Source organism: Triturus cristatus, chromosome 11 (assembly GCF_964204655.1).
Source record: "Triturus cristatus chromosome 11, aTriCri1.1, whole genome shotgun sequence".
Taxonomy (NCBI): domain Eukaryota; kingdom Metazoa; phylum Chordata; class Amphibia; order Caudata; family Salamandridae; genus Triturus; species Triturus cristatus.
Genome location: NC_140594.1, coordinates 1,165,210,517 through 1,165,236,357, shown reverse-complemented (window position 1 = coordinate 1,165,236,357; position 25,841 = coordinate 1,165,210,517). Strand labels below are relative to the sequence as shown.

The 25,841-nt window shown below is 49.1% G+C and overlaps 1 protein-coding gene across 1 annotated transcript in view; it reads right to left on the bottom strand.

Moving 5' to 3' along the window:
* Nucleotides 1-11,558, bottom strand: part of LOC146788644 (putative cation-transporting ATPase 13A4) — a 468,281-nt gene extending 456,723 nt beyond the window's left edge. Inside the window, exon 1 of the mRNA XM_085635854.1 lies at nt 10,957-11,558. Within this exon, the coding sequence (XP_085491980.1) occupies nt 10,957-11,133 (177 nt within the window). The 5' untranslated portion in view covers nt 11,134-11,558. The remainder of the gene's footprint in view (nt 1-10,956) is intronic.
* Nucleotides 11,559-25,841: the final 14,283 nt, after the last annotated feature.

Here is a 25,841-nt window from a genome sequence, read left to right as displayed (position 1 = left end):
GGTTTTCACCATAGGTTTATGAATTGCTTTTTGTAGTAACTAAGCAGTAGTTCTTTGCGTGCTACAAATCTGTGATCTTCCCTAATATGTTTCTGCAAACATTTCTGCCTGATGGTATAGGGGGGAAATGTGTGTGTGTGTGCGTGTAAACAGCCTGGATAAAGGACTCACATGTGGAATTGAACCCTGTAATCTCCGAATAGCTGGTGATTGGGGTGGGAATACCATTTGCATAAGGTTACCCCAGGCCTGGTATCCCTATCTCAGACTACCAGCTGAACTGGAATGGGTCTTTTTTGCATCTCTTGCTTCTCTTTCCCTATCAAGTCCTAATATAACGCGGTAACCAGGTCCTCCGGTACCGCGAGGGTTCGTTTCTATACAGTATAGTTGTGTACTGATTTTGTAATTTGTTTTAGTCCATGGACCTATGCACGCTGTAACCTTGTTCTGTTTCTCGTGCGTCACTGCTGCCTGCTCATGTACATATTATAAATGTAGCAACTTCACATATAATAATTAGATGTAAAAGATTGACTCTGTGAGACATCTGAGTAAGGGATTCTGCAGCACGCTGTGGTTGAACTCAATGGGAAAGACACCCTAAAAACAATGTTGTTAGGTTACCAGGTGACACCATGTCACCGTGACGCACTGGTGTTTGCATTGATGGGTTTTCGGTAACAATCTGGTGCATCCTGGGAGAGTTTGTTTTGGTCATGTCAACTGAAACAATTGGACTAAAGCCAGGGCCGGCTTTAGTGCTGGTGGCGCTCGGTGCACCAATGTTTTTTTGTGCCACCAACAACCCCCTTTTCAATGGGTACTCTCACTAGCAGCAGTGCCCCTCATCTCTCCATAGCCCATTCACATACATTTCATTTGTTTTATAGCGCTACTCATGCCACTGTAGGGTGTAAGAGCACTTTACATCACACACACATTGTACAGAGAGAGTGAATCATACATGTGTAAATCAGTCTGTAGGAAATGTTACATAAAACAATGAGAATTACAAGGTATAGGAAACTCATGTCATCCATACTGGTAGGCAATATATTTTAAGAGTGTTTGGTCTGGAAAAGCCCAAACTCAGGATTTAAAACATATCCTGGTAGTGTCAATCTTTGACTGGGGTAAAAAGGAAATAAAAAAGTCTAGAGAGGATTTAGAGACAAGATTATTCAGAAGCAGAGAGACAGGCTTATAAATCAGAACTCAGAACATATAAAGGGCTAGGAAAGCTTCTAGATGTAGCTACTATCATAACATAATTATGTAGGCATAGAATCCCACTAGAGAACTTCTTGCAATCTATAACTGTTTGGCAAAATGAACGAATCATTTACCTAAAGCCCAACCAGAGCAAATGCTTTGCTCAGAACTGGCAGATTTCTTTCAGAATAAGATTTCTACTTTTTTATTTTCATTTACCTCAGTGGTGGAACATGCAGAAAGATTGGATGAAGGTACTCATCACTTTAAAGGGAGTTCAGATTTTAGATGTATTACTGAGGAGGAGGGGATATCTAAAGGTTTCACAATCAGATCCGGCTCTGCTCTCGCCCATGTCCTATTAGGATTTCAAAAATTGCTGGCCTCCTCTCTTCTTGACTTACTATGATGTGCAAAAACTCCCTGAAGAGAGGCGTGGTACCTGCTTTTCATAAATCAGCATTATTTACTCAATTTTCAAAAAGGTATTTCTTCTAGTTACTGACCTATTTCTCTCCTTCCGCTTTTCGCAAAAATCCTTGAAAGCTGAGGAAATGCACACTAACCTCTTACAGTGAGGAAACTAGTGTGTTTAACAATCACCAGCATGGATTTAGACTCTGCTTCAGCCCTGAAACAGCACTTACAGCGGCTACATATGACATACACATGATCTTGGACGCAAGGAGCTTGTCGGCACTTGTCCTCCTTGACTTCTCAGCCGCCTTCGATACTGTTTCCCGCGCTATTTCATTGTAAAGACTGTTTGCTTTTGGCCAGAGAGACAAGCAAGTTAGGGCCAGATGTACGACCATGACAATTTGCGACTCGCACATTGTGCTCGATTGCGAGTCGCAATTCGGGAGTCCTCCAAATGCCATGTACAACAGTGTCTGAGACACTGTTTGCGATTCCCAATGGGGTCGCAAATTGCATGCCTCATGAATATTAATGAGGCACTCGCATTTTGCGACCCCAGTGGGAATGGCTGGCCCTTCCAGGTATGGTGGCCTGCAGGGCTCAGCAGACCTCCATGTCTGAGACTGCCTTTAGATAAAGCAGTTTTTTTTCTTAAATGCAGCCTGTTTTCCTTAAAGGAAAACGGGGGTGCATTTTTTTAAAAATATGGAACGTTTTTGTTTCATTTTTTAAAGGCAAGTAGTGGTCCCTGGAACCACTGCCTGCCCCTAAAAATAATTTTTCTCTACATTTGCAAAGGGGAAGGGGTCCCTTGGGGACCCCTTCCCATTTGCGATTGCATTACCACCCTCTTGAAGAGGGAGGTAAATTGCGAGTGTTTTGTGACTGCAATTGCGGTCGCAAAACATTCATACATGGGGTAGAGAGCCGCTATTATGAAGGGACACCCTTGAAACGCCCATTCCTATTAGCGAGTCACAATTCCTTGCTAAATAGAGGGTGACCTGTCCTCAGGACACCCCCGCGCCGCACGGTCCTCTAGCTGTGTCTGTGCCCCCTTGCTGCTGCTCGTTGTGCCGTTTTGCCGTTTTTGCCCTCCTGTGCCCTGACTGCTTGTCACTGTTGCCTCTATTGTATTTAGTATTTGTATTTGTTTTTTGATTCTGTACCTCTGTTTCCTGCTTCATTGCCTCCCCTGGTGTGACCCCCGCTCCCCGATTCCCGCCGCCGTGACATCGCGGCCCGCCCCCTTTTCTTCTGTGTCCTCCCCGCTCCTGCCTCCCAGCTGCTCCTCCCTCCCACTTCGCCTTAAATGGAGACCGCGCGGACGCGCAGCGGACACGCGCAGCGGGCGCGCCGATTGTGCGCCAAAGGCGCGCCAAAGGCAAGCCCGTCTGCGCCCGTCCGCGCCTGGACCGCACCGAGCGCCAGGACCCCTGGCCCCCACCGATGCCAGACCACACGACGGACCTACGACGCCGCCACCCTCAACGCACTTAACGCCGTCCAGAACCCCGCCTGCTACCAAGCCACCCCGAAACGCACCCACGGACCATTCGCCTGCCAAGCCTGCCGATTCACCTGCCTCCGGACCTGCACCGCACCCGCCAAGCCAGGCACCAGAAACGAGCACCTCAAGTGCATCCTGCTCAACACCCGCTCCGTCCACAGACACGCTGTGGAACTCTGGAACCTGCTCGACACAACATCACCAGACGTCGCCTTCCTCGCGGAAACCTGGATGAACGCCTCCTCAGCCCCTGACATCGCCATCGCCATCCCGGACAGATACAAGATCACCCGGAGGGACCGTGTCAACCAGACTGGAGGAGGCATCGCCATCGCACACAAGAACACCATCCGCATCATGACCAACTCCGACGACTCCCTCACCGCCGCCGAACACCTCCACTTCCAGATACACACCGACCCCAAGACGACCCTCAGAGGCACCCTCATCTACAGACCCCCGGGACCACGCACACAATTCAGCGAAGACATCAGAGACTTCATCAGCCCGCACGCCCTCCCCTCCGCTGACTACATCCTCCTAGGGGACCTCAACTTCCACCTGGAGAACAACAACGACAGCAACACCGCCGCCCTGCTGGACAACCTCGCCAACCTCGGACTCAAGCAACTGATGAACACCCCCACCCAAAACGCCAGCCACACGCTTGACCCAGTCTTCTCCTCCAGCAAATACATCTCCTTCAGCCACTCCACCGGACTTCATTGGACTGACCACAGCTGCGTCCACTTCAGCTTCAGAAGGACCACGGCCCACCACCACCCGCAACAGGTTCCTCGCAGGAGCTGGAACAAGATCACCGCCGACCAGCTCACCACCTCTCTCTGCCAGAACTCTCCCGCCAGCACAATGGACCCCAACGAAGCAGCCAGCAGCCTCACACAGTGGATCACCAACTGCGCAGACAACCTCGCACCCCTCGCACCACTGAAGACCCCTCCCAGCAGACCCGGCAGCAAGAAAGCCTCTTGGTTCACCGACGAACTTAAGAACTCCAGGCACCCTCGAGAAAGCCTGGAGCAACGACCAGACCACAGACAACATGACTGCCCTCAAGCACGCCACCCGCAAACACCACCAGCTGATCCGCACCACCAAGAAGACAGCATTCAAAGAACGACTGGACAACAACGCCCACAACAGCAAGGAACTCTTCAGCATCGTCAAAGAGCTCTCCAACCCTAGCACCGGAAACAACGACATTACTCCCTCGCAAGACCTCTGCGACTCACTCGCCTCGTTCTTCCACAGCAAGATCGCCGACATACACAACACCTTCGGCGCACAGACCACGCACCTAACCTCCGGACCAACGCCCCCCATCACCACCCTCTGTGCCTGGACCCCGGTCAACACCGAAGACACCACCCGCATGATGAACACCATCCACTCCGGATCACCAACCGACCCCTGCCCCCACCACGTCTTCAACAAAGCCGATTCCATCATCGCACCCCAACTCCGGGACATCATCAACGCCTCCTTCAACACCGCCACCTTCCCGGAGAGCTGGAAGCACGCCGAGCTCAGCGCCCTCCTGAAGAAACAAACAGCGGACCCCACCGACCTCAAGAACTTCCGCCCCATCTCGCTCCTCCCTTTTCCCGCCAAAGTCATCGAGAAGACCGTCACCAGACAGCTTGCCGCCTTCCTCGAGACGAACGGATCCCTCGACCACTCGCAATCCGGTTTCCGAGCCAACCACAGCACCGAGACCGCACTCATCGCAGCCACAGACGACATCAGATCCATGCTCGACAACGGGGAAACAGCGGCCCTCATCCTCCTGGACCTCTCCGCAGCGTTCCACACTGTCTGTCACCGCACCCTAGTGCAGCGCCTCAGCAACATCGGAATCCGAGACAGGGCACTGGAGTGGATCATCTCGTTCCTCACCGGAAGAACCCAGAGAGTCCGCCTCCCCCCATTCGTATCCGAGGCCACCGAAGTCATCTGCGGCGTACCACAAGGATCTTCACTCAGCCCCACCCTCTTCAACTTCTACATGAGCCCCCTCGCAGCCTTCGCACGCCAACACAACCTCAACATCATCTCCTATGCCGACGACACCCAGCTGATCCTCTCCCTCACCAATGACCCCGCCACCGCCAGAACCAGCCTACACGATGGGATGAAAGACGTCGCCGAGTGGATGAAGAACAGCCGCCTGAAACTGAACTCAGACAAAACGGAAGTCCTCATTCTGGGATCATCGCCCTCCGCCTGGGACGACTCCTGGTGGCCCCCTGCCCTGGGCACCACTCCCAAACCAACGGACCACGCACGCAACCTGGGCTTCATCCTGGACTCCTCCCTCTCGATGACCAGACAAGTCAACGCCGTCTCATCATCGTGCTTCAACACCCTGCGCATGCTCTGAAAGATCTTCCGGTGGATCCCCACCGAAACCAGGAGGACGGTCATCCAGGCTCTCGTCACCAGCCGTCTGGACTACGGAAACACCCTCTACGCCGGAACCACACCCAAACTTCAGAAAAGACTCCAACACATCCAGAACGCCTCCGCACGTCTCATCCTAGACATCCCCCGTCACAGCCACATCTCCGGCCACCTGAGAGACCTGCACTGGCTCCCCGTCAGCAAGAGGATCACGTTCAGACTCCTCACCCACGCACACAAGGCCCTCCACGACCTGGGCCCCAAGTACCTCAACAACCACCTGAACTTCTACACTCCCACCCACCAGCTACGATCAACCAGCCTCGCCCTCGCCGACGTTCCACGCATCCGCAGAGCCACCACCGGAGGAAGATCCTTCTCCTACCTGGCAGCCAAGACATGGAACTCCCTCCCCATCCACCTCCGGCTAACCCAGGACCATCTCTCCTTCAGGAAGCAACTCAAGACCTGGCTTTTCGAGCAGTAACGTTCCCCTCTCCCCCAGCGCCTTGAGACCCCTCCGGGTGAGTAGCGCGCTATACAAATGTTATGATTGATTGATTGAATTGTACATGGCCCTATTCATTTTTGCATGCGCAAACGGGTCGCTAACCCATTTGCGCATGCAATTTAGGGTTGTACATGTGGCCCTTAGATGCTTTGAATACTTTCTGGAAACCAGAACGCAGGCAGTCCAGATGGCAACTTTTCGCTCAGTTTTTAGACTTTAAATGTGGTGTTTCTCAGGGGTCTGCACTTAGCCTTACACTTTTTTTGTGTCTCCCAGGCTGATCTGATTGCCTCTTTTGGGTTTCAGTTTGACGGTACGGGGATGACACCCAGTATTCATCCACAGAGGGCAATATCTTCCAACTCCAGAATATATATAAAGGCTGCACGATCAAGGGAGACAGCTGGACGAGTGCCAATTCTGTCTGACTAAACTCAGTCAAAATGGAGGTTCTGATTCTTGGTAAAACCTCAAATTGGCCCTCAATATGGTGGCCCCGTCGTTAGAAGAATGCACACTGCTTGTAAACTGCAATGCCCTTCATGGACTACCTTAAAAAGATGTTACAACTTATACAAAATGCAGCTGCTAGGCTAATTTTCGGGAGGAGTAAGTTTAATGGTTTAAGGCCCTTTGTATGGTTCACAAGGAGCTTTATCCAGTAGCCTGGTCCTCGTACATCTCAGATAGGTTCAAAACATACACTCCTCCTGGACTGCTTCCCTCGACCGCCGCTTCTCTTATCATGGAACCAAAACACCGGAGGCAGGATTGGGAGGAGGAGTCTCTCTGGGGACACAGCTGAGGCAAAGACTAGACTGACGCCCGTGTTACACTTGGAGCCCAGGCGTGGACTAGACTGACGCCTGAGTTGCAGTCGGAGCCCAGACGTGGACTAGACTGACGCCCGAGTTACACTCGGAGCCCAGGTGTGGACTCGACTGACACCCTAGTTACACTCGAAGCGCAGGCATGGACTAGACTGACGCCTGAGTTACACTCAGAGCCTAGGCAGGGACTAGACCGATGCCCCAGTTACACTTGGAGCCCAGGCAGGGACTAGCCACCTGTGTTACACTCAGAGCCCAGGCATGGACTACACTGACGTCTGAGTTAAACTCGGAGCCCAGGCGTGGATTACACTGACACCTGAGGTAAATTTGGAGTCCAGCCGTGCACTAGACTGATGCCTGAGTTACACTCGGAGCCCAGGCATGAACTAGACTGATGCCTGAGTTACACTTGGAGCCAGGGAATGGATTAGACTGCTGCATGAGTTACACAGGAGCCCAGGCATGGACTTGACGGCTGCCTGAGTTAAACTTGGAGCCCAGGCGTGGACTAGACTGTCGCTTGATGTACACTTGGAGCCCAGGCATGGACTAGACTGATGCCTGAGTTACACTGGAGCCCAGGCATGGACTCAACTGCTGCCTGAGTTACACTCAGAGGCCTGGCGTGTATTAGACTGATGCCTGAGTTACACTCAGAGCCAGGCGTGGACAAGACTGAGTTATACACGGAGCCCAGGCGAAGACTAGACTGACATTTGAGTTACACTCGGAACCCAGGCGTGGACTAGACTAACGTTCCAGTTACACTCAGAGCCCAGGCATGGACTAAACTGATGCCTGAGTTACACTGGAGCCCAGACATGGACTCGACTGCTACCTGAGTTACACTTGGAGCGCAGGCGTGGACTAGACTGCCGCTTGAGGTACACTTGGAGCCCAGGCATGAACTAGACTGACGCCCAAGTAACACTGGAGCCCAGGCATGAACTCAACTGCTGCCTGAGTTACACTCAGGGCCCAGGCGTGGATTAGACTGATGTCCAAGTTACACTCCGAGCCCAGGCATGGACTAGACTGAGTTACACTTGGAGCCCAGGCGAGGACTAGACTGACGTTGGAGTTACACTCGGAACCACGGCGTGGACTGGACTGACGTCCGAGTTACACTCAGAGCCCATGCGTGGACTAAACTGATGCCTGAGTTACACTGGAGCCCAGGCGTGGACTAGACTGAGTTACACTCAGAGCCCAGACGTGGACTAGACTGAGTTATACTCGGTGCCCAGGCGTGGACTAGACTGAGTTACACTCGGAGCCCATGCATGGTCTAGACTGATGCCTGAGTTGCACTTGAAGCCCAGGCGTGGACTAGACTGAGTTACACTCGGAGCCCAGGCGTGGACTAGACTGAGTTACACTTGGAGCCCAGGCGTGGACTAGACTGAATTACACTTGGAGCCCAGGCAAGGACTAGACTGAGTTACACTTGGAGCCCAGGCGTGGACTAGACTGAGTTACACTTGGAACCCAGGCGAGGGCTAGACCGACGCCTGAGTTACACTTGGAGCCCAGGCGTGGACTAGACTGAGTTACACTCAGAGCCCAGGCGTGGGTTAGACTGAGTTACACTTGGAGTCCAGGCGAGGACTAGACTGACGCCTGAGTTACACTTGGAGCCCAGGCGTGGACTAGACTGACATCCGAGTTACACTTGGAGCCCAGGCGTGGACTAGACTGATGCCTAAGTTACACTTGGAGCCCAGGCATGGACTAGACTGATGCCCAAGGTACACTTGGAGCCCAGGCGTGGACTAGACTGCCGCTTGAGGTACACTTGGAGCCCAGGCATGGACTAGACTGACGCCCGAGTTACACTGGAGCCCAGGCATGAACTCAACTGCTGCCTGAGTTACACTCAGAGCCCAGGCGTGGATTAGACTGATGCCCAAGTTACACTCCGAGCCCAGGCGTGGACTAGACTGAGTTACACTTGGAGCCCAGGCGAGGACTAGACTGACGTTTGAGTTATACTCGGTGCCCAGGCGTGGACTAGACTGAGTTACACTTGGAGCCCATGCATGGTCTAGACTGATGCCTGAGTTACACTTGGAGCCCAGGCGTGGACTAGACTGAGTTACACTCGGAGCCCAGGCGTGGACTAGACTGAGTTACACTTGGAGCCCAGGCGAGGACTAGACTGACATCCGAGTTACACTTGGAGTCCAGGCGTAGACTAGACTGACGCCTGAGTTACACTCGGAGCCCAGGCATGGACTAGACTGATGCCTGAGTTACACTCGGAGCCCAGGCATGGACTAGACTGATGCCTGAGTCACACTCGGAGCCCAGGCATGGACTGGACTAACGCCTGAGTTACACTCGTGACCCAGGCGTGGACTAGACTGACGACTGAGTTACGCATGGACTGGACTGACGCCTGAGTTACACTCGGAGCCCAGGCATGGACTAGACTGACGCCTGAGTTACACTTGGAGTCCAGGCATGGACTAGACTGACGCCTGAGTTACACTCGGAGCCCAGGCGTGGACTAGACTGAGTTACACTCAGAGCCCAGGCGTGGGTTAGACTGAGTTACACTTGGAGCCCAGGCGAGGACTAGACTGATGCCTGAGTTACACATGGAGCCCAGGCGAGGATTAGACTGACGCCTGAGTTACACTTGGAGCCCAGGCGTGGACTAGACTGACATCCGAGTTACACTTGGAGCCCAGGCATGGACTAGACTGATGCATAAGTTACACTTGGAGCCCAGGCGTGGACTAGACTGACGCCGAGTTACACTCAGAGCCCAGGCGTGGACTAGACTGACTGAGTTGGTTTTCAGAGTGTATTAGTGTATCAGCGCCTGGACACTCTTGGGTAATCAATCGCTCACTCTACAAAACTATTAGTAAATAAATAAACAAAATCACTAACGCATTGACGTATCCTCCTAAATCACGGTTCAGTGATCAGTACGGAGCACGCTGTTTGCAGCAAGCACATTAACCCTCTGTACTACTTTAGGATGAGACAAAACCCCGATCTCTCTTCAGCAGGAGGATTGATCACCAGAGTTATCTTGACATTTTAATTGCTTCCTGAAAACTGCTGGACACACAAGGAACTCTGCAGCAGGCGGTTTTAAACCCAGAAGTTATTTCTAAACAGGAGCGTCCCTCACCCCCCAAATTTAGCAACGGGTGTGACTGCACCGGTCGCACCGCCCTGAAGCTGGCACCGACTAGAAATAGAATCTCAGACATATGAGCAGAGAATTCTTCATCCGACTGTCATTTAAATAAATTGTTCAAAAGATTAATCTTGTTTTTCGTATTTGGCACCCTAAAAAAACGTTTTTAAGGTTACCAGCTGACTCCACGTCGTCACCATGAGACACCGTTTTGCAGTGCTGGGTTTTCAATAACAATGTAGTGCATTCTGGGAGCTGTAGTGGTGTTCATTTCAACTGAAACAATTGGACTACAACGTCTAAAAGCAAGCGTTTCTAAATGGAATCCGGGACTAGAAAACGGGGATCCTGCTGACATAGAGTGATTTGGCACCCTTATAGTTCATTAAAAGTCGAAAAATGATTCCCTTGGGGGCGAGTGTGGGGGGGGGGGGGGTATAAATATTTGTGTTCCTATATGACGTAATTGGGAACGTTGCCTAAATGCAAGCCCACTCTTGTTAACCCTTTCCCAAAGTAAAGTAATATTTAGAGAGGGCGTTTTGTCTTTTTAAGATAATCAACAATTCGCTAAAATTGTGTGATCCTGGGCAAATCATTATTTTTCCCTGTGCTTCTTTCCATGCCATTTATGGCAGTGCTTAGAAATAGGCTGAATTCGAACTTTCAAGCGCTATAGGAAAATAACTTTGACCCTGGATATGCCTGAGACTCAGCTCGTGATAGGGGGGCACATAACCCCCCCAGTAAAAAATGAACTGTGACCCCCCCCATCAGAGCCGTCCTAGTGCATCTGAGGAAACAGGTGCAGATTCTGTGAAGAATGTTCTAGCGCCAAAAGAGGCAGAGAGTGAAACAGCGCCTAGAGTACGGCAGAGGCGCGCGGTCTTACCATCTCGTTCTCCTCCCCTTGGTTGAGCAAGGCATGGCTGTGTTTCTCGGGGTCCTCCTCCATCACAGGGGTGCAGCTGCCCTCTCCCCGCTGCCCGGGAGAAGTCGGGTTCAGAATCCACGTCTCTTCGTCTTCTGCAGCGGGGTTAATGATTGTCGATCCGCAATCCCTGCTCATTTTTATATGTCGAGCACACACCTTCCTAATTACAGGCAATTCCTGGCGCTTCCAACTCCTCCTAAGACACAGGGCTCCCCCACTCCCTGTGTGTGTGTCTGACAGGAGCCCTGTGCCTGTAGAGGGACCCCTGTGTGTAACAGAGCCCTGTGTGCGCCTGCTGGAGGGAGCCCTGGGCGCCCTGTATGTGCCTGTGACAGAGCCCTGTGCGTGCCTGAGCCCTGTGCGTGCCTCTAGACGGAGCCCTGTGTGCGCCTGTAGAGGGAGCCCTGTGCGTGCCTGTGACAAAGCCCTGTGTGCGCCTGCTGGAGGGAACCCTGTGTGTACCTGAGCCCTGTGTTCGCTTGGTGGAGGGAGCCCTGTGTGTACCTGAGCCCTGTGTACGCCTTCTGGAGGAAGCCCTGCGTGTACCTGAACCTCGTGTGCACATGAGCCCTGTATGCGTCTGTAGAGGGAGCCCTGTGTGTATCTGTGCCTTGTGTGCGCCTGATAAAGGGAGCCCTGTGTGCACCTGAGCCCTGTGCGTGCCTTTGCGTGCCTGTGGGAGAGACCCGTTCGCGCCTGTAGGCGAAGCCCTGCATGTGCCTCTGGTAGGAGCCCTGTGCTTGTCGAGGGACCCCCTGTGTGTACTTGAGCCCCGTGCGTGCCTGTGACAGAGCCCTGTGCGTGCCTGTAGACGGACCTGTGTGTACCTGAGCCCTGTGTGCTCCTGTGCGCGCCTGCGACAGATCCCTGTGTGCGCCTATGGAGGGGTTCTGTGTGTGCCTGTGAAAGAGCCGTGTGCCTGTAGAGGGAGCCCTCTGTGCCTGTGACAGAGCTCTGCTTGTGCTTGTACAGAGAGAGCCCTGTGAGTGCCTGTAGAGAGAGACCTGGGTATGACTGTTGCAGGAGTTCTGTGTGTGCCTATAATGTGCCCTGATTGTGCCTGTATAGGGGGGCCGTGTGTGTGCCTGTTGCAAGATCCCTGTGTGTATCTGTCGGGTGCCCCTAGCCAGGAGCACACCTGATATCTGCAAGGAAACACGAGCCTAGAATCCCCAGAACACAGGGTTTGCACTTTCACTCTTATAGTGAACACTACAGGATGGGCTTCGGCCTAACGCCAAGAAACTCTTACACCAATGAGAAGGATGCCGCTCTGCTGTACATGTGGTGGCCGTGGGCGGTGGAGGATTCTGGGTAGAATTGGTGCCTGTGACCCTGTCGCACACTGGAGCCCTGGGCAAATGTTTCACAAACCGGTGCATAATGTGTGGCAGGGCTGGGGACATGTTGTGTTAATGACGTGGCGCTGGGTTTCAACCTTTATCAGAGCCACACTGGCCACTATTAGAAGCCTTTCCCTGCCACACCAGGGGTAGGGAAAACCTGTTATTAATGGACTTCGGGGAGAAGTTGAGCGCACGAACCTGTGAACGGGAGAGCGGGGTAAGATTTGAGGTAACTTGCCCCAGCCCCCACCGGCAGCACCCCTCCACCATCTCATTCCCTCACGAGAATGTTTTACACCGAGTGTAAAGAGCGTTCAACTCCCACAGGTTCATGTGTGAATAGCTCACTCCATCCAGGTATTTTTCATTGCATTCTGGGACTTGCAGTTCTGAATTTATAATACTGACTACAAATCCCAGAATGCACAGACAAGCACCTGGACTGCAGGAGCTCCTCCCACAAGGATCTGGGACACATGAGGGTCTCAGGCTGTGGTACATTTGCAGCTGAATGAACGGATTATTACCAGGTAATCTGTGCCCCAGCCTTGTATTCCTTCCCGCCGCCCTGTGCTTTGTGTGCACTGAGGCCCTGGGTCACTACAGATGATGCTGTTGACCAAGGGCGTCTGCAAACAAGGAGCTCTCACAGAGAAGCCCCGGAGAGAAGCTTTACATCCGCGAAGTCAGGAGACTTTAATGCATAATGTGCCCGGAAATTTGCATCACCTGTGAATTTAAGCCATTCCCTCCGATCTCCACCCCTCACAAGCCCATCTTGGCAAACAGCTGTTTATGCCACCCTAAGGCAGTGTAGCATTCAGGTGACCCCACCTGGAGACCTTTGTAGCGTTTGTAAGTATTATTCATCAGATGTGGCCAGTTCAGCTCCTTCTTTTCTTTATTTGCACTCTGGTACTTGCAGTTTTTCCATTACAAATGCAGAAATACAGGTGTAACATTGACATGAAAGAAGATCAAACAAAAAAGACAGCATCCCAGCTGTTAGTTTAGTTTGTGTGGCACAGCTTTGTAACTATAACCCTTTCCCTACTAGGCCTTTTCCACCTAGAATGCTAAGCCCAATTTTGACTATTTGGGGTAGTCTGTGCTTAGATCTTCACAATTTTATTGTGTCCTTTTTCCCCCAACATCCTGGGGATTCAGGGGACCCTCATAAGAGGGTGGCCTCCTTAGTGCCACATGGGGGCACACGAGACAGTCTGGCATGTGGGACCCCCCACCCCCAGGGGTCCGTGTGCAGCGACACTTCTGGTAGGGGGTGGGCAGGGATGAGGTATAAGAGCCTCTCCCCACCCACCTGGCGGCCTCTTTGCCGCTGCCCTTGATGTCGGTTCCCTCCCTAGCGCTTACCCGGCGTAAGTGCAAGGGTGGGGTGGGAGAGATGTTCTAACTTGTTATTTTGTGTTGCAGGCGGAGTTACAGGGCGATCCAGAGGCTGTAAGGTACATAGGGGTACCCTCTGCAGGAGCACAACAAGGGTGCAAAGGCCAAATATCCCCAGGGACGTCCTCGCGTTGTACCCTGGAGGAGCGACTTCACCCGGTTAGTCCTACAGGCAGTTGTGGACCTGAGCAACAGGGGGTTGCCTAGAACACTCCGCCACTTCGAGGGCATGAGTAAGGGGGTGGACTGGCAGTCTACCGGTGGGAGGGGTTAGCCCCTCCCCCAAAATTGGTAAGCACCGATTGGCGACGGCCACAGTGTCATTTGGCTCATCAGGTGGGCAGGTAGCGGAGGGGTTGCCTGCCCTTGGAGCGCCCGTATGATAACCCACTGTGTTGGCATATTTGTTATGCATATAAACCTGCTGCAATTTTCTCCACAAAGAAGGTGTTGTGTGGTTTATTTCCAAATAATATTGCTGTATGTGGGATGGGGAGTGTTGCTGATCCTGGCACTATGAAACGTACCCAGGGTTTGTGGATTCCCCTGGAAAGGTCAGAGAAAGTAGCCAAAATATTGCTTTATTGGGAAAAACAGTAAGAAAGTGCAAACAAATTCTTTTCTTTACCAGACTTGGCTACACAGATACCCTATTTCTTTTAGTTTATCCATCAGTATGGCTACTAGAGAGTGCTGGTGACTGGACAGCGAATGGCGGGTGTTCGCACCTGCGCCCATGCTCGTATTCACACCCGGCTCCTTGGAGGAAGCCAGGCCGCGTTGTGCGAGGGTCAGGGCAAGTGGTGAGCAAGCCAAGGTGAGGCAGGGGTGAAACTGGAGCCGTGGCCTGCAGAGGGGACAGTGAGCGGCTCAGCATGAGGGGCGATGGGGCAGCCCACTCTGAATTCCCACGGATTGTGGTTAAGCGCTGCAGTGCCATGGCGGAGCAGGGCGACATGGTGTTGGTAATGCACTAGTGCCAACACCAGCACCAACTGTCTGTTGCCTCTGCCACTGCTACTGGCCCTTGTATTGCCATTGCTAGCCCCGCCCCCTAGCCCTGGACGGCCCATACTAGTTCCTGTAGCACAACAGAGCCGGTGCCCAGTGGTGTTTGCAGTGGGGCTTGGTGTGTAGTCCAGCATGGAGAACATCTCAGCCTGAAGCCCGGAGCGGCAAGTGAGCATCAGGTCGTTGCTGTATATGTAGTGGCAGTGGCATCGGATAGTGGTGGTTCGAAGCAGAAGGCAGTCGTGGTGAGGTGGGGTGAGGAGTTGTACAATTACGGGACTGTATGGGGATCCTGCCCCTCCTGTCCCTCCCCTGGTCTCCTGAGGGACTCTGGACTCACGTGAGGATCCTTCTCACAGTTCCAGGAGTTGCTGAGCGGTGCTACAGTTTCAGACAAGGGGGTGGGGTGGTGGGGTGTGTGCTGCTCTAGGTGCCGTCACTGCAGCAGGTTGAGCTCAGTCTCTGCAGTGGTCTGGCCAGGTCTAGGTGCAGCTTGTGACTGCGGTGACCTCCCTCCCTCCGGACCACTTCCACTCCCACCTCTACCCATCTAGTCTACACACTGGTGCAAACCTACTCCATTTGGGCCAGTCCTCTGGCTATAAATTCAGTGACCAATGTAAGCATGAAAAGACCTGGCCGTGGCGCTGGACAGACAGGCCTGTGCGCTTCTACCATGACTGACTTCTTTAACAGGAAACCATCTAAAATGAAACCTACATGATCATTGAAGGACCGCAGGCTTCTTTCATGCGTCCTTATGGAGTCCACCAAGGTGGAGGGGGGACTACAAGGGTAACTATTTGTTTAGCCCGCTGTCTCTAAGCGACAGCAATGATGCTAAACATGCCCGGGGAGTCCTCTTGAAGGTCAACCAATGGAATTAAGTATCATGCAGCATCTTTCTCCCGTTCCTTCAATTGTCCATCGTTCCGGTTGCCCCCCACAGGCACATCATCACTGGATCCTCATTTGTTTAAACTACTTCTGAATGTGTTAACTCTGTGTTTGGCATCAGTCCATCAATGCACAGTATGCAACTGTGATATAAGTATCCCAGCTGTCTGACATACGCAATCCCTCAAAAAGGTGATCCCCTACATAAAGCGGAGTAGCACTGGTTGGAGCCAAGCTCACAATTAAATTCAAAATGTCCCGGGCATTCCACCATCTGCTTGGCAGGACCAGGCCACCGTGGGTAACATAGGTTTGTATCTCAGCCGGCTCACATTGGTAACAACCAACTAACACTGCAGGTTTGGAAGTGAACAATCGATTAGTACTAAAGCTTTCACTTTCTTTTCTTGATGAGCCCCGTAATAGCGGCGCCTCCAGCAATGTCAGCCTCAATTTCCTTCTGCCAGTGCCGGCTCCATTCTGGTCACAATTCCTCCAGACCCTACTGTCCATGGTAGTTGCCCTCAGACAAGTTGGACCCTCAAGTTGACCTTTTGAATACCCTTGTTGTTTTTACCCATCGGATTGAGAGCAAACTTGACAAACTAAATGAAATTCTAAATAGAGCTAAATCTAGCACAAACTTGGCACAACCGTCTGCTGCTGCTCTCCATCCACTGACAATAAGTCATCTTTTCCAGCATTTCTTAATATTGTACTATCTGAGATAAAAGACATCAAAGAAGAAGTCGGGCAAAGCTCAATCATGGCTGCTGGACCCTGTATTCAAGCCTCCCATGCTCCACAGCAGGATGTTCAATCTCCAGCAAATGGTTATGGTGCAGTGTGTGTCTCATCCGGTAATCCTGTATGTCAGAGCAGGCGGGCCAAGTTACAAATGGGGTGTCTTCAAAGGAAACCACTGTGCATCCTCAGGAAGTGGAATCCAGGGAGGAGAACTTGGGGCTGATCAAGGGTTACTACCTTAAAACTCTTCATCAGCCAGACCTTGCCACTGATAAATTGCTAACTACAAGGCCACCTCAGGCGACACCTGTAAAAACTGGTTCAGCCTCAAGTCTGACCATATCCCCGCTAAGTAAAAGAAAAAGGATGGACTGTCGGAAGCAATGAAATAAAAACGACAAGCGTTCTTCTATAGTACACCAACAACTGATGTATCCACGGTATTGAAAAAGGAGCACAGTGAGTACTGCACCTCTGGATAAAAAAAGCATTCTATTCCCTGAGCAATAGCCCACACTGGCCCCATTTACCCACTCATGCATAAATGTGATCCATATTTTATATATAGGAGAACACCATTCGTCTGAATCAGCATTCAGGTCTTGTGTTGCGTAAACACTTAACCTTGTTGACTCCACTCCAGACTTTTCCTGACTCAAGGATTTCATAACTTTAGTTTTAAATAAATACTAGCTCCCAATTGCTCAGAAAAAGTTACTATTGGTCGAGCATTCGAGACCTCTTGTATATACTTTAGTATATACTTATTATATACTTATATGGGTATGTACTTTGTGGCCTCTGGAGACCAGCCCTAAGACTTGTCTGATTCCTCTTAGGGACTTTTACCTGTTCAACTGCCTCTATTTAACTGTCTTGATAGAAAATGACCAGCAGAGGTCGGTAAAATACCAGAATTGCTTTCTGCTGAGAGACTTTCTTTTTAAAAATTTTCTGGCAACTGTCTCTATTTAACTTTCTTGATAGAAAACGACCAGCAGAGGTGAGTAAAATACCAGAATCACTTTAGCATTCTCTAGGTTTCAGTCCATAGAAATTGTCTTCCACGAGCACCCGTAGACAATAATATTTATTGCAAATCTCGTATTTTCAGTGATATGACCACCGAAGGCCCTGATTTTATATTGAAAACAGAGCTTTGGACTATACCATTTCCTGCTGAAAGGCAATATTTCTCTCCATGTGTTCCCATACCTAGCGTGTCACGCAGTTTGGTGCTTACTTTCCCTCCATGTTAAAGAACAGTGGATGTTTCAGCACCCAGGCTAATGTGCTGCATAGCTAGATACATATAAGTTCCCAAAGGCGAGACCGATTGCATAGCAAATGCTTGTTTGTTATATTATCAGGTATTCTTTGTTGTATCATGGTTGTAGTATTAGGGTCTCAATCTTTGTAAAGCTAACTCTGTATTTTTCTTTCAATTCAGTTGCCCGTGCTAGATAATCCTTTCGACTAATCCTACAGTTTTAGCTCACCTAGGTGGGAATGGTATCTTGCTTGTGACGCCTTCCCTGTTAGCACACTAGCTTGCTGCTACTACCACCACCATTAAGAATGGCACCTTGGGCAACCCTGCAGGAACTGTGGTTTTGGAAGCTTGAGAGCAGTAGCAACCATCGCTTCATCTATTCATGTAAGAGAAATATGGATTGAAGTGATCTACTTCAGTTAGTAAGTAACTAACTTCCAATGAAAATGAGTAATTGTTTATCTAGGTTGCTGTGGGCAATATAGGTCACAATAGTTACTGAGTGTAGTAAGACAAGGGTATATAACTAACTATAGCTATAACACTTTCATAAGCAGATTAAAAAAAGGCTGTGCCAAAAAGGCAGCTGTGCAAAGTAAAAGTATCATGCAAAAAATTTACTTCAGACATAAAGTATGATAAAATAATTTTTCCTTTTGCTGTTTTTTTTACAGCAAAACCCCCCACCCTCTCTACCCACAACAGGCCCACCCCTCTCCACAAACAAATTGCCCATCCCTAACCAATGCTCAAAGAAAACTATCCAGCAAAAGTCCAAACTCCCTGTCCCTAGTCCCTTCCCACCCATTCCAACTAAAAGAAAAGCCCCTTCCACCAAAACAAAAAATTAAAAAGAGGCCTAGAAGATGGCGTTGTCTATGCGGGTATAGAGGCAATTAATACTCTGCTCTATACCGGCCAAACTGTTCTCAAAGCGGTCCATCCACTGCAGCAGGCGACACTGGAATTAGTGGTCTGAGTGAAAGGGGAGCAGCAGTGGTGGTTAGGACCCTTGACAGCTGTGGGCAGTGTCAGAAATGTATTGGCCGGGAGGTTGCAGCTGGCTGCTGGAGGAACTGGGACCCTAAGCAGCGGCAGATGCTTCTGCCTCCTCGTCCTTCAGGGCCACCAGCTGGTGGTATTCAGCCTGGATAGTCACCAGTCCCTGCCGCCACAGTCAGTCCGCTATCTCCTGCCGTGTTGGTGGTGGACCAGCAGGAGATACTATATCAAGAAAAAAAGAAAAAAAAGACATTGCAAACAATGCTCCTAACAAACACTTGTTTAAAATTAAATGGTGGCACAATACAAGTAAATTGCTGGTCCCCTAGAGCCATTGGAATTTGATTAGGAGAGTCAAAGGGCCATTGTTGTCAAACAAAGTACCTGAACTTGCGCCTCCACAGGAGCCGAATGGCTGAAGTCTATTCTTGCTGAATATTTCCCAACTCCCCTGCACTCCTAGAACCGGAAGACTATCCGATTCCAGAATCACGGGGGAAAGGGGAATGGGAATAATAGAGAGACTGCCACACTGGTGTTGTCACTAGAAGGCCTGCACCTGTAATATTAAGCAAACGGTTATAACAGTTCTGAACTTTCAAGTCAACTTGTACTCTCCCCAAATAACCCTAATTACCTTCATGTGTGTGTGGAATTTGCCTCTCTCTAGCTGACCTTGTAGGTAGATTAGTCAGGGTAAATAAATCCTTTTCGTTTCTTTAGTTGCAGGATGGAAAGAACTCAACTGTGAAAAGGAGCACCGACTTGACTCAGACACCCCCAGCAGAATTGAAGGTGCAGCTGGTAAAGATGGTAAGTAAAAATATATATATATATATTTGTATTTACTTGAAGAATTTATCGAAGGTTAAAGCTGGCAAGATAAATGGGCTGGAGCGCCTTATGAGAGAACTTTGAAATGTTTGATTGATGGACCAGGTAGAAAGGGTCAGAAGCGTCTAATTATATGAGTTCCAAGTCTAGCGCCTCTCAAGTAGGAGTTCAAAGTCTTTGCGCTTCAAAAGTGGGTGTTCAAGGTCAACCGCTTCAAAAGAAGGACGTCACTGAACTATCTACTAACAGGAAATTAATACGCTTCAAAATACTGCTGACATGTCGTAAGGGCTAAGTAAATTACCATATGCGGCAATGCGAGAAATGCTACTGCCTCTTGCTGCGGGAACAAACTGGAACCATAATAGGCAAAAAGACTGTACCTGAATGGCAGCAATAGCGAGTTAAATTCTCACGCTAAGTAAACCTGGAGATAGCGAGTGAGGGAATACTCGCTAACTGAATCACTGGAATTGCTTGAAGCGCTGAAGAGAAAACTCAACTCTTTCCTGGAAAAATGACAGTTGAAGTGCGCGGCGCACGGAGTGCACACGCGCGATACTAATGAACACTACACTACAGAAACCTGAGAGGCACACTAGAACGCTGACCTGAATTCAGCGACCGCCATGTTAAAAGTATCTTTCTGGGGGGGGGGGGGGAAAGGCGAGCTCAAGCCTGAGCATTAGCAGCAAACCCTTTAGCAACCCTGTGGCTCCAACAAAGGGGTGAGTACCAAAAGGTGTAACCCTGCCTAATTTTAAAGGTGGGGACTTTGTGTCTAGTAATAGAATCAGTGTGGCCTATCCTGACAATTGTTTAGCCACAAATGCCTCAAATAAAAAGCACTGTCCGTCTGTCTGAAAAGAATTAAGGCAGAAAAACACCAGAATTAAAAAAACACAAAGCGATATAATTTTGTTCTTTTAAAGGCTTTCCTATGAAAAGAACGAAACAGGCACTTTGTGTGGAATAATAAAAATATATGATCTCTCATTAATGAGTAAGGCATCGTGCACTATGTATTGCAAGTTGTTGTGCTAAATTAATGGAGGTATGATAGCCAGCACGGCAGGTACGTTGTTACTCTCTGCAGTCTGTAGCTGGACATTATCTTACTTAAATTCTAATGTCCCTGCTCTCCTCCAAATGCCTTTCAAGTTCTACCCTGGCTCCAAAGAGGCAGATGAATAATATGTAATGTCACACACATAGCAAATACAATGCAGATATCCTGTCTGCTGTAAGTAGACAGTGGAAAAAATAATGCTCTGCACTACAGGGAAAGGAATGTGATATATAGATTGTATTTGTCCCGTGCGTCACAGAGTATCCCATCCGCCAAACTTGAAATCTGACACTTAGTTCCACTTTACTCCCGGGGCTCGCACTCCAACACAAATTATTTCCAACAGATTCATTTGCTTGGCAGAAAGGAAAGGAAATTTAACTTTCTCTACTGCATGGTAAGTTAGAGGGAATGGGATGGGTAGGTAGAACTTTTGCTATAGAATGATGTGGTGGCACTGATCACTGTCATGTGCTTAAAATTTGGCTTATTCAGTCACCTTGTGTTCTGTTTTCAATGCATTGCCAATTTTGTAAATGCTGCATTAACTGAAGAAGATGCACATTACACAGCCAGCACTGCAGTCACAATGCTGCACTTAGGTCATGGGTGGCGAAATGCCATGGACAGGGAGGAAGGTGATGAATGGTGATGGGTGGGATACATATCTGCCTTGCTTAACAAATACAGACAGTGAGTGAAGGGAGTAGACCAAAAATTAAAATACCCCTTACTTTGAACCACGCCTTTGACAAAACCAAGTAAGCAAAGTAGGTGAGCATGCCCCTCTCCAAAAGAGCTCCTTTGTTTCTTCATCCAAGCAAACATTCATTTTTTCATTCACTTTTCATTCTTCTATATTCACCCAGTGATAGCCACCATGATTTAAGCTTTACTTTCTCTCACCCAATCTTTCACAGACATTTTCAGTCCATCCATATATCCATCAATTCAGTATCCACCCTTTCAACCATCTATCTATTTACCCAATGACCACCCAAGATTTATTTCACCCAACCATGCATCCTTTCACTCATATAACATTTCACCCATCCTTTCTTTTATCCTTCTGTTCTTTGTCAATTCCATCAACACATAATTTTTAGCGTTCATTATGCAAGCTTTTGTTGAGTTGCAGATAGAAGAGGCCATAAGAACTCAGCCACCACTGTAGCTGCTAAAGCGGTGGTTCACGAGCCACAAGTCTCATGACGCCCTAGTAGCTAGTGAGTATTATACTAATTGTCAATAAGCAAGCAATGTGACGTACAACTGCCAGTCCCTGCCGTCGCTGTATCCCACCCCCCCGCCACCGCCTCCACAGCAGAACTGATCCCGGCACTGGTGGCCTGTGCAGCAAGAAAAACACATTACACATTTTTTTGAATGGCAGATATGCCCCCCCCCCCCTTTATTTTTTTAATCAAAAAAATACAACTGGAAGACATCACTACAGTTCAGTTAGCAGTATGTTCTATCAAAAATATCATTTTGAGCATTGTTTGGGTTCACAATGATAGAAAAGCCAGGTAGTCAAGCCAACCAAAGCCTTTTCATAATGGAGGTGCAGAGATATAGCCTATGATGATGACTCTGAGTCATTGAAGTGCAACGAAGGGGTGGAATAATGATCAATGAAGGACATATGGTGTTGGTTGGCAGATGCAATTATGGGAACTCATACTTTTCACCTATGCTGCACTGCCATGGAAACTGCTGGTATGATGTATACTTGAGTTGTAGCACAGCATTGGGGGGATGAGGGGCCATGACCAAGGACACTCTCTTATTAACTGCTAGAGCATGAGCAAGAAAATAAAGCCTTCCCAACAAACATGCTGGGACTGCAATCTTCACAGTAGACAGTAGAGTACCAAAAATATGTTCTTAGTCTTACAGTACCAAATATAGGGTGGAAGGAAACCTTACTAACTAAGCAGAAGAAAATTAGAGACTAGTACAGACAGGAGAAAGTCAGCCACAAAAAAACATGAAATTTGGAAAAAAAGGACGATGCAGGGATAAAATAATAAAAATAAAATTGCATAGGGGAGTTGGAAAAAAAGGAGACAGTATAAAAAAATAAACAAGGCAAAATTAAAAGTAGTATAATAGTTGGATGAGGTAAAACGTTAGGGAAATATTAATAATAAATAATAGGAATTACTGGGATGAATAGAACCTTCTGCAGCGGCTCTGATGGTCAGTAACCCTGGGCGTAGGACTACGCTACGCTCGCGTAGTTTGCGCAACTACGCGCTACGTGAATTGCACGTAGCGCAGTGCAAAAACGCGCAGAGCAGCGGGCATTTTTTGCTCGCTCGCGGTCCTCAATGTCAAGTTGGCGACCGCGAGCGAGCAAAGTAACATCCCGGCGAGACTTTTTCCTCGTTCACGATCAGCAACATCAAGTTGCCAATCGCGAGCGTGGAAAATAAACCTCCCGGTGAGATTCTCAACGTGGGGAGGTCAGGTTTCTCATTGCAAGTGGTCGCGTATGCTCACAACCGTTCGCGATGAGAAACTACCAGTCCACGTTGAGAAAGCTGCCGCTCGAGAACAAATCTACTCGAGAGGCAGAAAACGACCACTTGCACTGTGCAAAATGCGGTTTGCAATGATTGCACAGTGCAGACAAGCATCCGGCATTTTGCAATCAGTGCGAACAGCATTTTGCACAGTGCACTACGCAGTTCGCATAGCTGCGCATAGCTGGCGTAGTACGAAGTGCACTTCGCGTAGCTACACATAGTGCTACGACGCAAACTACGCCCTGGGTTAGTGGTCAGCGCCTCCTTGCTGACTCCCGGACCCGGCTCCGAGCTAACCCTCTTCTTTCCCTTGGGTACTGAGGTAAGAACTAAAGAAGATTAAAAAAAGATTAGTGACACAGTTAATTTCCCCAACTACATTAAGACAGGCAAACACAGTTACATTGTTCTTTTCTAAATCAGATTGTCTATAGTACTAGTATTGACTGTGGAGTTGGCCATACTAATACTAAAATCCCTATTTCAAATATCTGTGACAAAAACTATATTTGGAACTAATGCATTACAACGAATGATCTTTGATTCTGTTCTCATTTCTCAGTCCCCTTGATGGTCAAACTCAGTCTCACTTTTTTGCAATGCATGGATGAATACTGCACATCACTTTGAGATTGATTGGGAGTGTACAAGTTACATAAAGTAAGTCACAGAGAACGCTAACTCACTGATATCACTAATTCACTGTCTTGGTGGCAGGAGGACAGAGAGTCTGCAATGGCTTCTTAAACATTCAGCCAAAGCAAGCACTGCAGAGTACGATTAGGTATTGCTGAGCACCTGGCTTGTTCAGATTGGATCACATAATATTCTTAATGGAAACTTAACTTACCATTGAGTGTGAGCAGTATGCTATTAACAAAAAAATGTTAGTATTGTAGAACACAAGCAGAGCAAATAATTACTCACTGAGCCCCACAATCTCCACACCTAGGAGGTCGAGCAGGTCCTGCTTGCTGTTGAAGAAATCCTCCCAGAGGTGTGTCAGCTGATGTTGGGTGCGCTGGAAGTTGATGGTGTGGGGCACTCACTGGCACATCCTCACCCAATGCAACTGATGCTCCCACAGGGGTTATCCACTTATAGGTCTGCCGCTTTCTGCTAGCATGGAGAGGAGGTGGCAGTGCACAAAAAAACATACAGCTGCCTCCTCGGCCTCACAAAAAATAATGTGGGCTGCACCCCTTTCCGGCACCAACGAATGCAAGGTAGGCAGCTGCTGTCGTTGCTCTGGCCTGGTTCCACTGCTCCCCTGCTCAGCCTGTTCTACCATGGTGCGTGGTGGGGAGAAAAAGAAAAAGAGCAGGAAAAGGAAGAAGGAAATGAAGAACAAACAAAGGAAAGCGAATAATAAAAATTGTACAAAAAAGTCACAAAAATAACAAAATCCCAAAATACATGAACACAAGTACACACACTGATACAATAAATAACATTGAGGGGTAGATGAGTTAGACAGGTGGTGGTTTTAAAAGATTGAATAAAGATTAAGAAACCATGCCCAGCACCATGAACAGAACAGAAAACAAAAAGGCCATCCCCATGTGAACGGCGTGGTGTGTTTTGTGGGCTGTTTCCTGTGTGACAACGTGCGTTGTGCACAATGTAAAACATCACAAGAATGGGTGTGCCAAGGAGCTTCACCTGCCTCCAGAACACTCTTGTAGTGGGGGGGAGCTCTTTTGGCACTTTGCAGAACTCCACATAATGCGACTCCCCAAACTCCGCCAAGGCCTATGAAGAATGTGTTAACATCGTAACTGGGGTCGTCACTGAAAATACATCTCCAAATGCTAAGTGCTGAGTTGGCCAGTCTCAAGATGCCGCTGTTGGGGTTGAATTTTCATTCACGTGAGTAGCTAAAGTGCAGTCTGTGCTCCACTTAAGACTGTTTCCCACTACTGCCAGGATTGGAAGTTTGAAGATGGCCTTGAACACCTCTCTCAAAGCAGCCCGCAATAACCCCAGCTGCAAAAATCTAGCATCCGAGTTTAAGCCGGCCCAAAAATGCCCCAAGGAAGCAGTATATGCTGAGAAGACCAGACACACTGAAAAGTTCTTGACAAAACTCTTGTTCGAGACAAAAAGAGCAACTCAAAGACCTGGTTCAGGAGCAACCAGTTGGCGAATGGATCAGGTAGAGCTGGCAGGGCTAATATCTCTGAATCCAGTTGGTCATCTTTTCTGACAAGACACTTCACATCCAGTGATTCTGCAGGAAGCTCAGATTGTTACAATATCCAGGAAAGATGCCTGGCCTGCCTCACAAGTCCTGGGGCAGTTTCTAGCTATGCCAATTTTCAAAGTGTAGCAGGTTCAGTTTCCCCCACTAACATCTTGACCCTATTTAACCACTGCATATCATTTGGGACAGCAAACTCACTCCACTATTTAAGGAGCTCATCGATTGCAGAATCCTGACGGAATCAGCCTATTCATAAAGGTGACTCTCAATCCAACCCCAGTAACTACAGGCTGATAGCGCTACTGGACATGAAGCAAAACTTTCTACTTCTAGAAGAGCTGCGGCAATGAGTGACATCCGGGGGGGTCTCATCCTGAAGAATGAAACAGGGTTTACTGCGAACTCTAGCACCTTGACAAACTTGCTAGCAATGTCTTTACTATCAGAGAGGGGGGTAACATCTTGCACCATGCTGTACTGCTGCTTTGTGTATTTCAGGGCAGCGTTTGACTGTGTCCCCAAG